Below are 15,719 nucleotides of genomic sequence, written 5' to 3' on the forward strand. Positions count from 1 at the left end.
GCGGGTTTCCAGTCAGATAAGCATGCAACCTTCATTCATCAATGTCTTGATGGTGCATGTTCAGGACATAGCATCTGGTGTGTTATCCACCTTGTGTGTTGTAGTGTAGGGTCCTTGGCTCTAGTTTTACAGTTCTTGATCTTGGTGGTTTTTTTTTTTTTTTTTTTTTTTTTTTTTTTTATTAAATTGTGACAGCAATGTAGTGTATATTTTAATGTAAAGTTCTTGTGTTTTGAAAAGCTATAAAGTTGTCTATGCAGTATCCTTGCTATGAAGTTATCTGCTGTAACTGGACAAACAGAAACTCTTCAAAATTGTGGAAATACTGGTATTTCTTCTGTACTTGTGGTCCAGCTTTCCTCAGAGGAAGAATCATTTCAGGCAGTTACACAGCAGTGCCACAGAGTGCAAAAGTAATAAAGGAATGCTACATTGTAACTTCCAGAAACTGTGTTCAGAGTACTTTGGAAAGTGACAGGCAAAAAGGAGCTGGTGTATCTCTTATGATTATTTACATTTGGTTATTGGTGAAAGAGGGGGGGAAAAATAGTTTTGCAGTACTGGTATTTCTTTTTACCTCTAGACAGTAAAAGTGTCAGTGAGAGAGGTTTCTTGCCATTCACCCAAAAATGGTGTTTCACACAGCGAATGATATGGAATGATCCAGATTTGGTTTTAAGTTTAACACGTGTATGTCTAATGCACATTTTTCTGATTTCCTGTTGATCGTAGTGAAAAGAGCATATGTATGTTTTCTTAAAATTGCTTATTTGGTTTTTATTTACTTTTGAATTAATTTTTCCTGGCCATTACCCATCTATTTTATTGAAGTTTATTACCCTTATAGTTACACATTTGGTTTGTATTTACTCATCCTTATATGCTGGTTCTTAGATCTCCTTCCAGAGAGCCAAATGCATTATTAATGTTTGGGTTGCTTCAGGATATAAGGAAGTGAGTGAGCTTGCTAGTAGAGTTCCTGCCACAGGAAGGTTTGAAGCTATGGAATCAAGGACATACTTAGAGGAGGATGATGATTCTACAACTGTATTGTAGTTTAACATGTTTATGACTAAAAAAAAAAAAGTAAACAAACTCAAAAAAAGACTGTACCTTATGTCCACTTAGTGAGTTTGGGAATCATAAGAGAAGACCTTTTCTCGGTATCACTTAACCCCATAACAGGGTGCAGCAGCTTTGGGGTAATTTCTGGAGAAGTGTGTGTCATGGTTTGGAGCTGAGGGTGTATGATGAACTTGTACGGATATATTATGAGCAGTTTCTTACTCCCTTCTTCTAAAGAGGTAGTAATATGGATAGCTTTTGGTCAGCTTAAACTGTACTCGGGTCTTGCTTGCAGACGTTGTGATTAAATTGCTTCCATCTAACAGAACTGGTGAAAGCAAGCATTGTAAATTCAAGGCTTTTCAGAGCAACTCTGGGCCAGAGATAAAATCTGAAAACAAAAGAACCTACAAAAGGTGAAAGATAATGAAATCAAACAGAAAAGAATAGAGAGTCTTTTGGTTTTGCCTTGGCATTTATGTTCTGTCACCCATGCTGTTACAGAATTCAGGGAAGTATGCTTTGAGTGAGTGAGAAAGCTTTCTTTTATTTTTTTTGGTAGCAAACATTTCAAATGCAATAGAAAGTCTCCAGTTAACTCCAGTTAATGGTGCTGAATGAGGTACAGTAAGATAAAGTACAAATAGATATAAATACTGCCTCAACTTGCATCTTGGTTATGAGAGCAGTGAGACTGAAATAAAAGCTGCAACATGGCAAACAAGAAGTGCTAACTTGCCTGAAAATTCCAGGATGTATCTGTCTATTGTAAATCATCAGCTGAAATCCACTGCAGCTGTTTGTTATCCCCCAAGAGGAAACAGTGGCTGTTCAACACCATGTACAGCTTGGGCTTGATCTCAGTCAGATGCCTACAGAATGAGTCATGCTGTGGAGCAGTCTACGTCAGCACGAGGTGTCAGTTCTGTTGTGAGCTTTTTAAAGAGAGACTGAAGATGAGTGGAGTTTTTCTTCCTCTTCTACTGCTAGGTTTTGCTTTTCCAATTCAATGTCTGTAGTTTTAGCAAAGATACAGAGAAATGTGTGCTGTAGTTACTACTGAATGGCTTGATTTTACAGATGTGACTGGAAAGCAATCAATTTCTTTTGGTCTTTTGCATCATTCCTTGGACATCAGTATCACATGCAAGCTTACAGTAGGTACTTCTACAGGGCCTGCAACTGTAGTAAACTAAGTCAGTATTTTGGATGGATTTAGAAGACGTGTAGTTCTTCCTGATTATATCAGTGTAAATAAATGTTTATAGACTTGCTTCCTGTGGTAATCATTGTGATAACAAGATATTTCTGAACTACTTACAGCTTTACAGCTGTCACATGCTTGTGAAGTGAAGAACATTTACAGATGGGGAAATAGTGAAAGTCCAGAGGAGAAGGTTCATGATTTCCTGAAGGTAGCAATGAAGCTGTAGCTCCCATTCTCCTTTCACACAAATCTTAGCCTTTCTATTATATTTCCCTACAGCTGGATTGGTATTGTTCATCTCTTTGAAAAATACCAGTATTATTTTCAATAATAGTGTATGCATGAAAGAAATTTTAAATTCAAAATTAAGATCTGTAATGGAGTTTAATTAACAGTGTCACAGCTTTCATTCAGAACGTGAGCACATTGCCCAAGGTGAGTATCTGGTCTTGCAAATTATTTTTAAGTAAATTAACCTGATAAGGGGTACCCTGTTATATATAAGATCTACTGTTATGCTTGATAGAATGATGAGTTCATGGCCTGCATAAAGTTGCATAGGCTTTTATTAGTTGAAAATAAATAATATTTTAAAGCTATATGAATATAGTCCATCCTGTAACATGATATAGAAAAAGAACTAACCTTTAGAGATTGTGTTGATTACTAGCATTTTGTCTGATGCAAGTCTGACCTATGAAGTTAGAAGAATTAATTTAACTAAACAGGGCATATGTACTGTGCTTTGAATTCTGGGATTGATTTCAAAACAAAATTGTAGGAATGTCTAAAAGGTGGTTATACTCAAGATGTATATTCATAGAATAAATCCCAATACAGTGAAACATACAGCAACTGTGTGAATGATTGTTTTTGTTTTTACCTTCACAGTTTCAAAGAACGTTTGAATCTTTAAGAAATGTATCCAGTAAGTCTGATCTACAGAAAACCTACCAGAAGTTTCGAAAAGATCTGGAAAATCTTGATTATTTAGCATACAAACGTCAGCAGGTAAGAACATGGAAGCTTGGCAGGAAGACATAGAATACTGGGTGGCAAACCCAATATGTTTGATAGAGTTATTGTTCTGTCTGTCGGGTTTTATGTTTTGTGTAATGTCATCACCTAAGCCAGTAGGAGGAGTGACAATTTTATTTAATGCATATGATGTTGGACTGTGTGGGTTTTGATTTCTCAACAGAGAGAGGGATAGGTAAAGTAAGTAAGTGAGACTTAGCAGTCTATTAACCTTTGCATTAACAGCTAAAAATTTCTTTTGTTTTTAATTTAGGGCATAAAAGCACTATTTGTTTTTTTTTACTTGAAAAATAAACTAAATCCACAGAAGTTAATGGCATCAGATATTGATTGTTCATGCAAACTACTCATTTTTTCTTCTTTAGAAATGAATTTATGAGGCTAGATTGCGTAAAACTTTGAAGTATACATGGTCTTTGACTTGTGCTTGCAACATCAAAGTTAAATTGAATTGTTAACATGTTGGGCATAGTTTCTGTCACTTATGCATGGATTCTGTGAAAATAGCTCTTATAATAGGTTTTCACTTCTTTTTTGTGTTCTTGGTAAAATAAGACTGCCTCTTTCAGAGTGTACTGATGAAATACTCTAACATTTCTGTGGGGGTAGTTTTGGTTTGTATTTTTCTGAATTCTGTCGCTTGGTGTCAGTGTTGTCAAACACTTAATTTGCTTGGGGGCAGACCACAAGTTGTTTATATCAGGTAATTGATTAGATAGTTAAAATTAGGAAAGGGCTCAGGGACAGGTGGCATCTGGACACATGAATATTTGATTCTTGAGACAGGGAGGTCGGGGAGCAATTGGTTTGGGTGAGTTTCAGTGTGGTGGGAGCTGTTATTCTGGTAGCACTATAGTGTAGCTCTTTACGCCCTTTGACATGGGGTGGCCAGCAACCAAAAGACAATATTTTAACTGGCAACTACTGTGGGTTTATGTTATCTGATCTCATAATTATGTCAAGCATAATAAATGTCACATCTGCAAGGGCTTGGAAAGCGTGAGCCAGGGAAGTGTAAATTCTGTAATTACTTCTCAGGCTATCATCACACTTGTATTTGGAGTAGCTTTCTCTAGTCTGAATTCTCACTCTTAGCCTTGAAAAATTCCTTGTTATTTCAAGTGATATATATCTGGTTCTTCAACAGACTCTGAATATTCTTCAATAACATACTTCATTTCACCCTGAGCAGGTTGTCTTTTCTCCTGTTTTCAGATCTTCACTACCCTTCCCATGCACTTTCAAGCCATTTGTAGAATCTCATTGTCCTTGTTTAATATCAGGCATGCTTATATCTCCCTGTGCTGTTCCTGCTTTGCATTTAACTGTGGTGGCAGAAGCTTTTGCATTTGGAAGTACTAAAGGTGTGTTAGGTGTAAAATCACTTCCTGCTTTCAATCACAGAACAGAAGATAGGGTGTTCCATCTCCTGTTCTTTGAATCTTTCTAAATTGTTAAAAAATGCTATTAAGAAAATAAACTAAACAAAGGGTGAAATTATTAAAAAACTGTCAAACTGAAAAATTATCACTGCTGTTGCTGTTCTTAGTGTTAAGAGTGCCTTTAGGATGCCTGTAGCAGTGCTGTCTGTAATTCAAGGACACTTAGTTTTTGCCTAGAAGTCTCCAGCAATGTTGTAATCTAACAGTTGGCAACAGAACTTTGGTATGTGAACAGACAACAAGCAGTATCCTATTGTAAAGGTATGCTAATTTAATCTTTACTTATTAGATTTTGATTGTATGCCCTCGAAGTAATTGTGTGTTAAAGGACTGAATCTATGTGAAACCATTTTGGTTATCCCGTTTTAAAGTATTTTTAGGATTGCTTCCTGATGATTGTTGTATTTAGAAATGTTTTAAGAAGTTCCTTTAGAAACTGAAGGGCTGTATCAAATATGTTTATGGGTCACACAGTAATTTTCTTTGCTTATGGCAAATAATGCTTCCAGGATATGGAGCAGAGCCCTTAACCTATTTTACTTTGGAGCAGTCCATTATTATCAGTCCAGCAGTTGTCTTCGTGATCATTTAGGTCAAATTTACATTTAAAAAGTCTTAATTTTGGAATGTAGACTCATTTCCACAGTCAAATGGTATTTCTCTTTGTTAAATAGATTAAGTACACTTTTATTCTCTGCCTTTGATTGTTCTGTTTGCTTTTTAAGATAGCATTGTATTGAGCATGAAATTTGTTCATCAAAGTGCTGTACTCCAGAAACTAGAGCCAAGTTTTCAAAAGAGATTATCACCTATCATCTGGTAGTTTTATCGTGTGACAAACACTTTTAAAAGTATGCTGAAAATTGGAGGGAGTTCAGGGCAGAGGTGAATTATTTATTTTCAAGAAAATAAGTGTTGTGATGGAAACCTTAAGGAGCTCAGTCATCGTAGTTTATCTGCAAAAGGTTATGGATTGGAAATATCACAGAGGTACTTAACTAAATCTTTATTCTAGTATGCAGAAGTATGACAGGATCCAATGGATGGAAGTCAGAAAAGATCAAACCAGAAAGCAAATGAATGTTTTTGACAATTAACTACTGAGATGGCTTAGTTAAGAGGCGCAGTACATTAATCACTGCTTGTAGCCTTTATATCCATAATCCATGCCTTTCTAAAAGATGTATAGTAACTGAGATGTACATCAAAGGGCAGGAATTATTATGGAAATTTTTAAGACCTGTGCTATTCAATGAATTTGAATGAGAATTGATGATTTTTTTCCCTAGACTTAAACATGACAGTACATTTGTTTGTGTATTTGAGGGTAAAGGCAGAATTATGTCTCTTGAATTGCCAACCTGGATTAATAAATGGGTGAGTTAGTTTACTTTTGTATTTACTGCACTACTGCTGTCTATTATTCTGTAAGGTTGGATGTGTTGAGTTCTTGTTTAGGAATTTTCAAACAACCCTAGGATTTCACTTTAGAGTAATTTTAAGGACATGTAAGCATTAGATTCCCATAGGCTTTTCCTCAAATGCGTTCTTTCCTTTCCTCCTTTTAATAATTAGTCACACAATATAAATTATAAAATGAGAGTATAGGTTGTATTTCCAGTAGTCTAGCTTTTTATCTCCCCTTGACATAAGAACAACTATTTATCATGTTGTTGTGTAATTAAAAGAATTGATTTATGCATTCATTTTAAAAAAGCAAACAACAAATCAGCCTCAGTAGCTATGAGACTGAAAAATTGTGACAATTCTGGTTTCAACCACCTGACATTTCTTGGCAGCTCCATGATTATAGTTCTGTCATTTAGCTATTGCTTCTGTCTGTCCCGTGTGTCTATATGGTTTGCTTAATGGGTGAAGAGGCTTTCCTTTCTCCTGTCCACCTGGAAGTGTTGATATTCCCCTGTTCCCAATTTTTGGTTATGCATTCAGGATGGTGGGGTGGAAGACGTTTGCATCCCCCATCAGCTTTGCACTGCATGCGTAGTAGTTTTACATAGTTGCATGCACTGCATGCACCATAGTTTTACACATAGCACAGCTCTTCAATTAGATTTGTCTGTCTGTAATGCTAGTCTTGCATGATTTTAAGCTGCAAGCAGTTTGTGTCTCCATGTATGCAATTTTTCTATCTGTGTAGGAAGTCAGATTTCTGAGAAAAACTCATGCCTTTTTCATTTGAAGGAAGGAGAAATCAAATGACAGGGCAAAAAATGAGACATGGTAGAGAATTCCTTTGTAAAAACAACTGTTCAGTTTCTTTGTGTGTGGATCATGATGTGGAGATCTGGTGTGCTCACTCTGCAGCTGCATGAGGAGCAGAAGGAAGGTTTTTCTGGTCTTCTCATAGACAGAGTTTTTACTTGCTGAGCATCAAAATTGGGTAAATTAGACAAGAAGCCTTAGGGGGCAAACTAGGAAGTATATGTAGTTGCATAGTTAGTCACACTTGCATCTGAGCGCCTGATACTTGTTCTGTGGTTAATGCCAAAGCTGCCTGATGCTGATGGCCTCAGAATCCAGCCTCATATTAGTCGGTGTGATGAGGGAATAACAAGAAGTTGATTTTTAGTAAGTGATTAAAAGTGTTACTATACAGGGGTATTCTACTTTTAAAAAGGTATTGAAATTTCTGCTGGAAGTATGAACACTGACAAACTGAAGAGTGGGTGGGATTCCTCTTTTGGACCAATAAAGGTGTATCCAAAACTCACAGAGGAACCATTTGCACTTAATTGCTTTTTTCAACAGTTGTGATAAATGGATGAGATTTAAAGAAACAGGGAGGTATATTTTTGTTTTCCAAATGTAAAAGGAGAGTAGCAGTCACTCAAATCCTGTCAAAAATCCAGTCATGAAGTGTAAGTGTCTTGCATGTCTTCAAAATATTCTCATGTGAGCTAGTGTAAGTGTTTGGGAATTTGGGGCAAATGGACATCGTGGTTTGTCTTGCATCTGGAATAAGAATTATGAGAAATAACCTCTTTCCCCCTTTCTGTGGGGGATATAAGTAGTTAGCATGTAAACCCCTGAACCTCCAAGATACAAAGAGTTGAACTGTTATGAGGTGCCCATGGCAAAAAGACCTTAAAACTTTGATGCTGGAAGGGAAATACAATTAAAGGAGGGGGGAAGTTCTGAAACAGGTTCTGAAATCTGTTTCTCAGGTATAAAACCAGTGGTGCTTTAAAGAGGTTCAGATAGATGTGTGGGGTTTATTTAAACCTGCTTCTTACTTCTTGAAAAAACAGAGGAAGACTTGTAAGGAGCCTGGGACTTGAGCAGAGGGCTAAAAAGGCTCCCTGCTGGTCTTTCCAAAGCTGTCTGTGCTGTTTCTGTGAAACTGAGTTACTGTCTACCTGTGCCCCAGTTTGTGTAAAAGATTCCAGTCTAATCTTGTCTTTGATAAATGTACCTAAAATGTCTTGGGAGCCAAGGATGGATGATGGTTCAAGTTTAACCATGGAGTGCCCAGGTACTTAAAAACAAGCAATACAAAATTGAGTATAACAGTGGGAAGGAAATGTAATCTTCAGCTAGTAATTAAATTACAGTAACAACTAAGCAAGTAACACTAAAAGGGCATGACTTAAAAGCTGATAAGGAATTTTATGTGCATACCTTGGGGGACTTGCAAACACCACTGATTTTGTACCTGGCCATTTGGTATGGTACCATATGTGTGTCCTATATGAATTGCGATGCGTGGGCATTTTATTTCAGTGGTATCTAGTGGCTCAGATTAGAACCCTAGTCTTTTCGTAGACTAGAAACTGATATTCCACCCCCCACCCCCAAATTAAATATACTGGTACTTCAGATTATATGTTTGTGCTGATGTGGGACAAAACCAGAATTTGTGGAATGTAAATGAGGTCAGAGTCTGAAGATGTTGGTACTTACTAATGAAACTATAACTGATAATATGACAACTATAATATTCTGCTAGGCAGCAATGTTCTCTGAAGGAGCTAACAAAACTGTTTTTATACAGCAGGATTGAGGTGAGCCTTAAAAGGAATAAATCATTTGAGGTTAATAGCTTTTGATTTCTGAGGAGAGTTTATTAAAAAAAATGCAAAGTATTTGTGAAATGTACTTTAACAGTTGACATCACTGATAAAGCAAAAGTAGTTTAACTATGTTTCATGTTGATGTTAGATAAAGCTGTGCTGCACTCTGAGCTCCCCCAGCCACTTTTAAAAACCAGTGATTGATTATCCTGACCTAATGTAATCAGCTGCTAATTATACTTGTCATCTTAATGAATTCCTGTCCCACAATTCTTCAATGCTATGGTTTGTGGTGACACTAGTCTCTCCTTGCTCGTTCCTTTTTAGTTGCAAATGTTGACCATAAGGATTGGCTATTCCCTAGCCAGGACTCTATAGAGTGCAGTTTTAAGAGAGCTCAGATCCTCGATTATGATTAGAGCAGTAGAAGTAAGGAGTAAGGTGGAAGTAAGTAAGTATGTATGGTAAAAAAGGGAGAGGCAGATTTTCAGTGATGAACCAGGTTCCAGGTGATAGGTCAAAGTGGACATCTTTAATTTCACTCTGACGCTCCTGCTCTCCAGGAACACTTCACTGGGCAAATAAGGGCAAGTAGTGAAAAAATGTCATTTTGCAGGTAGCATACTGTCTTTTGAAGTAATAGTAGCTTTTGATTGGTCTTCAGGTATGATCTGTAGCAGATTATGCTTTAATTATTTAGCCCTAATCAAAGATGTAGGAAAGCAGAAGATAACTTCTTTCAGGTACAATCTGCTGTACAAACAGGGGTGTCCTTGCTGAACCTTTTTACTACAGCTTAATTTCTACCTACGGATGGTTCAGGGTGTGGCTGTTGTAACTGTCTGCAATGTCAGTAAGCATATTGTGGATTAGGCTATGTGATAAATAAAGCAGGATCTTGTGTAGCAGAGTAGAATGTTAATGATGGAAAAATGGTCAGGTGAGAAGACAGCTGGAGAACCACTCCCATACAAGCCAGTATTTGGGCTTATTTTTCTCTCTTTTATATTCTCTTATTATATCAAGAAAATTCAGTGCAAACTTAGGATGATGCAGAGATTCAAAGCGGAAACATTCAGTGCTCAAAAGAGAAGCAAAGTGATTTAATTTGATTAAGTTGGTGAGCTGTATTCCTTCAGCTTTTCCTAAGGCAAAACTATTGCTAACTGTAAAGTGGTATTGGATTTTCCTGAGCAGGGACTCTAAGACCAGGCTCTCTATCTAATGACTAGAATTTTTAAAGAAAAAGGTATTCTCTGAGCTGCTGCAGATGCAGTGATATTAACCAGACTTAGGTGCATACATTTAGAATCTAGGATTAGAGAGTGTTTAACAAAGTGACTACTAGCCCTGCTTTCAATGATAAATATCTGGCCTAAATAATTTGACTTCCTCACATTTGCAAGGAAGACAGAAATAAAGAGCATCTGATATGGAGGAATAATGGGGGCAACAGATACAGTACTCTAAAGTAGATCATATGATTTAGCCGAGAGTAAAGGTGAAATAATGACTCTGCGTATGAAAATGCACAAAGGAATAATTCTGTGCTACAGAGCCTAGACTCTCTGAAATGGCAGTCATTAGCTGTGACATTTCTGGTACAGATAACTGCTGGAGTTGGTTGGCTTTTTTTTTATTAAAAAGTTACATTTGGGTATATTTTTTTATTAAGAGCATAAGATGGACAGATTGAATGTCTTCTGTCCAAAAATAGTTTTTGCTCCAAATTCAGATTAAAGTTCCTGTTCTATTTGATTTGTGAGGCTTAAACCAACATGGTCTAGTGAGTTTGGTATTTGTAATTCCGGGTAATGTGTTTCTTCTCTTGACAAAGGTTTTTCAAAGTGCTTCATTTTATGGTCCACTGCAAAATGGGAAAAATCTTGAAATCTCTGGGATGATTTTAGAATTACAAGTGGTCACCAGTAGTTCTGATGAACAAATACTGGAGAGATCAATGTGTTGCTGCATTAACATTATGTCTAGTGATCTAAAAGATGTTAATTACTTTAAATGGATGATTTTGTAAAAAAATTGGATTGAAGCCAACTAAAGGCAAAGCTCTGGGTATACTGGCCTGTTAGCTGTAAAATTCTAACAGCACTGAAGCAATCACTTTGGTAGAATTCAGCCAGCCACTGAGAAATTCCATTCTTTGACCTTAAATTTATAAAAGGCATAATTTCATGCCTCCAAATGCTGATACCAAACAGGCACCTTTTGCTGTGGACTGCGGAAATCAACACATTTAAACTGTTTCAGCACGCTCTAATATTTTACAAGACCACAAAGAACTGCAAACCACTATCTTTTCTGAAAGGTGTCTGCGTTTGCTTTCTTCTGGTAATAGTTATGACAGTCCAAGTTCATCTGGAAGTCCTGGGCAGTCGACGTGGGTTTGCATTCTGGAATATCACATGGGATTCCTAGGCAGTTTCTGTAGCTGAAGAGACACCACCTTTCCTGGGGAAAGATGAGACAACACAGTGTAGTGGCTGCGGGCTCCTGCTTAGTTCAGAACAGGGATAATTAAAGCACTATTTCTTACAGATGCAAAACTGTGCTCATCCTGCTGCAGTGAGGGGCAGCTTGCTTCTCTGGGCATACAGTGCCTCAGATGATTGACAGTGTTTTACATCTGCACTGATTTTCTGGACTCCTCTGAGTGCCCCTTATGCACGTCCAAGATACACACAGAATGAGACACATAAGCTGTGTTTCTATGTGGCTTGTCTTGTCCATTTTATGAACATATGAACTGTAATCAATGCAAATTTTGTCATCTGTACATGATCAGCTGCTTATTCATGCAGTCTCTCCATAACACAAAATGACTCAAAAAATTTTAAGAAAAAAACCTGGATGAGTTTATGGTGCCTAGCAAGATAATCCACATGTTAGCCAAATGGCTTTGGAGTATGCAGAGTTTTTGAGAATAATTGGAAATGGTAAGAGAGTAGTGGCTTGAGAAACGTGTCTGAATGGGACATACTTAAGTTTATATGATGTATTTTCTGATTAATGGAAGCTCTTCTGAATAGATGTTTTTATAGGATAGATATATATTTTATCCATGGAGATTTTACATGTTATATGCCAGAACCAACATGTAGTCTGTTTTAAGCAGTCAGCACTCTTTGGAAGGAACGTTGTATTGTTTGTGTCAAGATATAGCTAAACTATCCCTGGGAAATCTTAAAAATTAAATTAGGCTGAAAATAACAGGGTCAGTTATTTGATAATGGAAGCTTCTGTGATTGTGGTAATCTATCCTGTGTACAGAAACAAAACAGAAACAGAACCCCAGTTCTGATAAGTCTTATTTTAAAACAAAATAGAACAAGGAAAAGTACTAAAAGAAAGTAAAGACATAAATTAAGTACAGTTGAAGTACATGTGATTAACAGAAAAACTACATGCAAAACTTTTGCAGGAAAGATGAGTGTTTTGGCAGGTGTGGTACACTTATCACAACACTTGATTCTATCATTCAAATGGTATTTTTCTTTTCTGCTTTTGTGTGGTTTCTTCATTGTATCTGCTATGTTAGTTTTTAGAAAACAATGGTGTTGCATGCGTCAATGGGGTTGTGGTCTTCCTGACTTCCATTCCCCCCAGGATGATATGCTGTAGTGTTTGTCGGATTCCGAATCCTGGAAATGGACAATGAACTCATCAAGAATCATTTCCAGCTAATAAAAGTGCAAAACTCTTCTCCATAGACCTAGTTGTACTGTATTTATACCAGACAATTTTGAACCTGGAGCTCTGCCAGTAGATGAAGTCCCTGCGGTCAGAAGCTTTCTGCCTTCTCTTTGGAAACTGTATTGTCTTTTATCATATGTTTATATAAGAACCTTGGGGTAAAGATCCTGACGTATCATATGCGTTGCACAATGCTAAAAGCATCCACTGCTTAAAATGATCTAACTCTTCGAAAACTTCATCATAATGCTCTGGACTGTGAATGTCAACAGGCTGTGGATCTGCCAATTGTCTGGGTTTTCCTGGGCTTGCTCTGGCCTTGGAGAATGGCTTTTCACACAGTGTTGTTTTTTTAAGGGAGAAAAGTCCTAACTGTCTTGATTTTGGGGCACTTCCTTCTGTTTCCCATTAAAAAGCGGAGATGATTATTTTTTTCATGGAACTTTTTTTCCCCCCGAACCCCCATGTATATCTCCCTCCCAAATTCTCCCTTACATCTTTATGTTCTGAAGTGATCGGTGTGTAAGGAAGGGGGAGAATATTAAAACAAAAATTATGTAAAAAATAATTAGACCATTACACATGGAGAATTCTGCTAACGAGGTGCTAAACTTCATTGCAGAGTTCACAGATAGACATGAAGAGCAGCAGGATGCATTGCAGAATGTGCTTGTTCAGGGATGGTATACACTGACTACACACAAAGCACCAGTACTTCACCTTGCTTTGAACAGATTTTATTCGATTCTATCCTTGAATGTGCAGTTTTAGCCCCTGATATCGCTACTCTTAGATGGCTAGGTTTTCAGAGCCGAGCTTAGACATGGGTCATTGTGAGCCTGAGACTGGCTGAATGAAGGGTTGTAGCATTCACATCCTCTCTGCTTGTGCTTCAGTTGCATCAGGCATAAGGGCAGAGCTCCTCTTGCATTCCCTGTGAGGCTGCATTCTTTCCATGTACCAGGCTCTGCTTTTATTGAATCCCCCTCGACCCAGTGGAACACTGCAGCATGCAGTTGTATCTCGGTCTTTTGTTTTCCTTCTCTTCTTTTCTCACACAGCCCACCAAAAAGGCAGGCACTGTACTTTTTTTTTTTTTTTTTTTTTTTTTTTTTTTTTTTTTTTTTGCATCCTGGTGCTGGGTGACTGTGCAGATCTGAGTGGATTTATTAAATGTGGGGAAGTTCAGTGATGTGCATAGATGTACTATGCACTCTGTAGTATTTTATGTAGCTGGGTATGAGGGAGGATGGTGGATCAGGAGATGTGCTCTGTAACTTTCCGAGGGTGGGTAGAAGGGGGGTTCCTTCAATGTTTTTTGTGACATGATCTGTCTACCTGCCCCTGACCTCTCTGTCCTTGGACTGTTCGTAGGCCCTAGACAACATATCCAATACAGCTATGTGAAATCTGAAAGTGGAAAGTGATAACTCCCTTTTGAGAATGGATTGAATATGCTTTGGGGAAATTTTTGCTCACAAGACCCCAGTAATTGACTGATTACTTCCAGTGCTTTCATCCATGCACAGGTGTCTGAAATGCTCTGGCTCCTTGTGAGCTTCATTTCCCTAGGACCCCCCATGTGGAAGACCTGATCTTGGCTCTTCAACAAGGAGGACAAAATAGGCTTACCAAAGTTATTTGTGTGCACTGCTGAGAGCATTTGTGACAAATGATTTTTGCCTGAAATGGGCCTATTAGTTGTTGGTTTTTTTGGTTTTTTTTTTTTTTTTTCTTTGTGATAGTTCTAGAGAGAAATGCAGAAGTCTGGCAGGAGAAAACTAAGTGTAGGCTAGAGAACACAAGATTTACTCATATAAAACAACAGTGATTTCATGTGCTAGATAGCTGATTGATAATTTTCTGTCAAATTCTAATTAGTTTTCACAAAAAAAAAGTTTCCAGTTGTAAAACTTGATTATTTTTCATATCTTTTACTGTGTGTAGCAATGGTGGCAGTAAAATCCAAAATGCTACGTTTTAGCTTTTAACAGCCAAGGGGGTTGAAGATAAATACATGAACAGAGTTTATTGAAAACTGCCTGAGAGGGGACATCAGCAGCAGCAAAGAACTGAAACAACGATCTTCATCAGATAAAAAAGACAACTTAAAAATCCTTAAAATCTGGCAGATCAGTTCATAGCTTTGAAGTGATTTCCTGTTACTGGCACACGCTGTATGCACTTGCAATGAAAACAGAGCACAAAGATGACTTAACAAAGAACACTAGTTATTTTCTGTAAGGTTTGTATATCATATGTGATGTTTGCTACCATGACTTTTCTTCCTGTTTTCACCACTTAAAAAATAATTTCCAGATTCTATCTGTGAAGACAGTTTTGATGAATGCAACTTAGAGCTTAAGCACAGATAGACTGCTGGTGATATCTTTTTTTTATTTTTCTTTTTTCTTCCATTTACCAGGCTGTTACTGCTCAAGCTGCTTAGTCTTGCCAATAATGTGTCAAAGCAAATCTGATTTTATATTTTTGCTGTTGAACTACCCATAACATACAGGTCCAGGTGAGGAAGAGGAAAATGGAAAAAAAGATACCAACCAGCATGAGTCTTCCCACTGCCACTGTGAGAACCAGCTATTACATGTTACTGTCTCCTTTCAGTAAATCATTGCAGAGCAGGCTGTAAGAAAATGAAATACATCAAGGTTTTGTCTTGCTTCTTGTATGAATGTGGTCGTGCTAAAATGAATGTTCTCACTGCTGAATGAGAAAAACAATCACAAGCCTAGATGTCTCTGAAGATAAAATAGAAATACATTACACTGTGGAATGTACAACTGAAAAATCTGCCACCTTCTGAGAATTAATAGATGAACATATAAACTCACTGGTGATCTAATGACCCCTAAATAAGTGAAGAGTTTTTCCACTAATGAACTGAAAACACATTCCTCTTGTATATATGTATTATTAGTTATGGAGTTGGCCAAGTATTTCATGCTGGAATAATCTGATAGGAGAAAAATGTTTCATCCTTAATTTAAGAGGTTGTTTTTCTTGTGGAATTGCATTTCAAGGGCATCAGACTGACTACATTCAAGCTATTAAGGCACGGATACTTTATATCTTAAACTGTGACATTCAGCTGAATCCAATACAGCTAAAGATGTAATATAAGGAGGTGGGAAAAAAGGAGTAGACTATTCAGAACATGCAGAAAGTCAGAAATGGGGAGGGGGGTGTGTGAGGCGGGGGCCAGTGAAGCAT

General features: G+C 37.3%; 1 protein-coding gene across 1 annotated transcript in view; it reads left to right on the forward strand.

Moving 5' to 3' along the window:
* Positions 1 to 15,719, forward strand: part of CTNNA3 (catenin alpha 3) — a 509,885-nt gene that overhangs the window by 35,679 nt on the left and 458,487 nt on the right. Inside the window, exon 5 of the mRNA XM_040606308.1 lies at positions 3,164 to 3,283. Within this exon, the coding sequence (XP_040462242.1) occupies positions 3,164 to 3,283 (120 nt within the window). The remainder of the gene's footprint in view (positions 1 to 3,163; positions 3,284 to 15,719) is intronic.

This window comes from Falco naumanni, chromosome 9 (assembly GCF_017639655.2).
Source record: "Falco naumanni isolate bFalNau1 chromosome 9, bFalNau1.pat, whole genome shotgun sequence".
Classification (NCBI taxonomy): Eukaryota; Metazoa; Chordata; class Aves; order Falconiformes; family Falconidae; genus Falco; species Falco naumanni.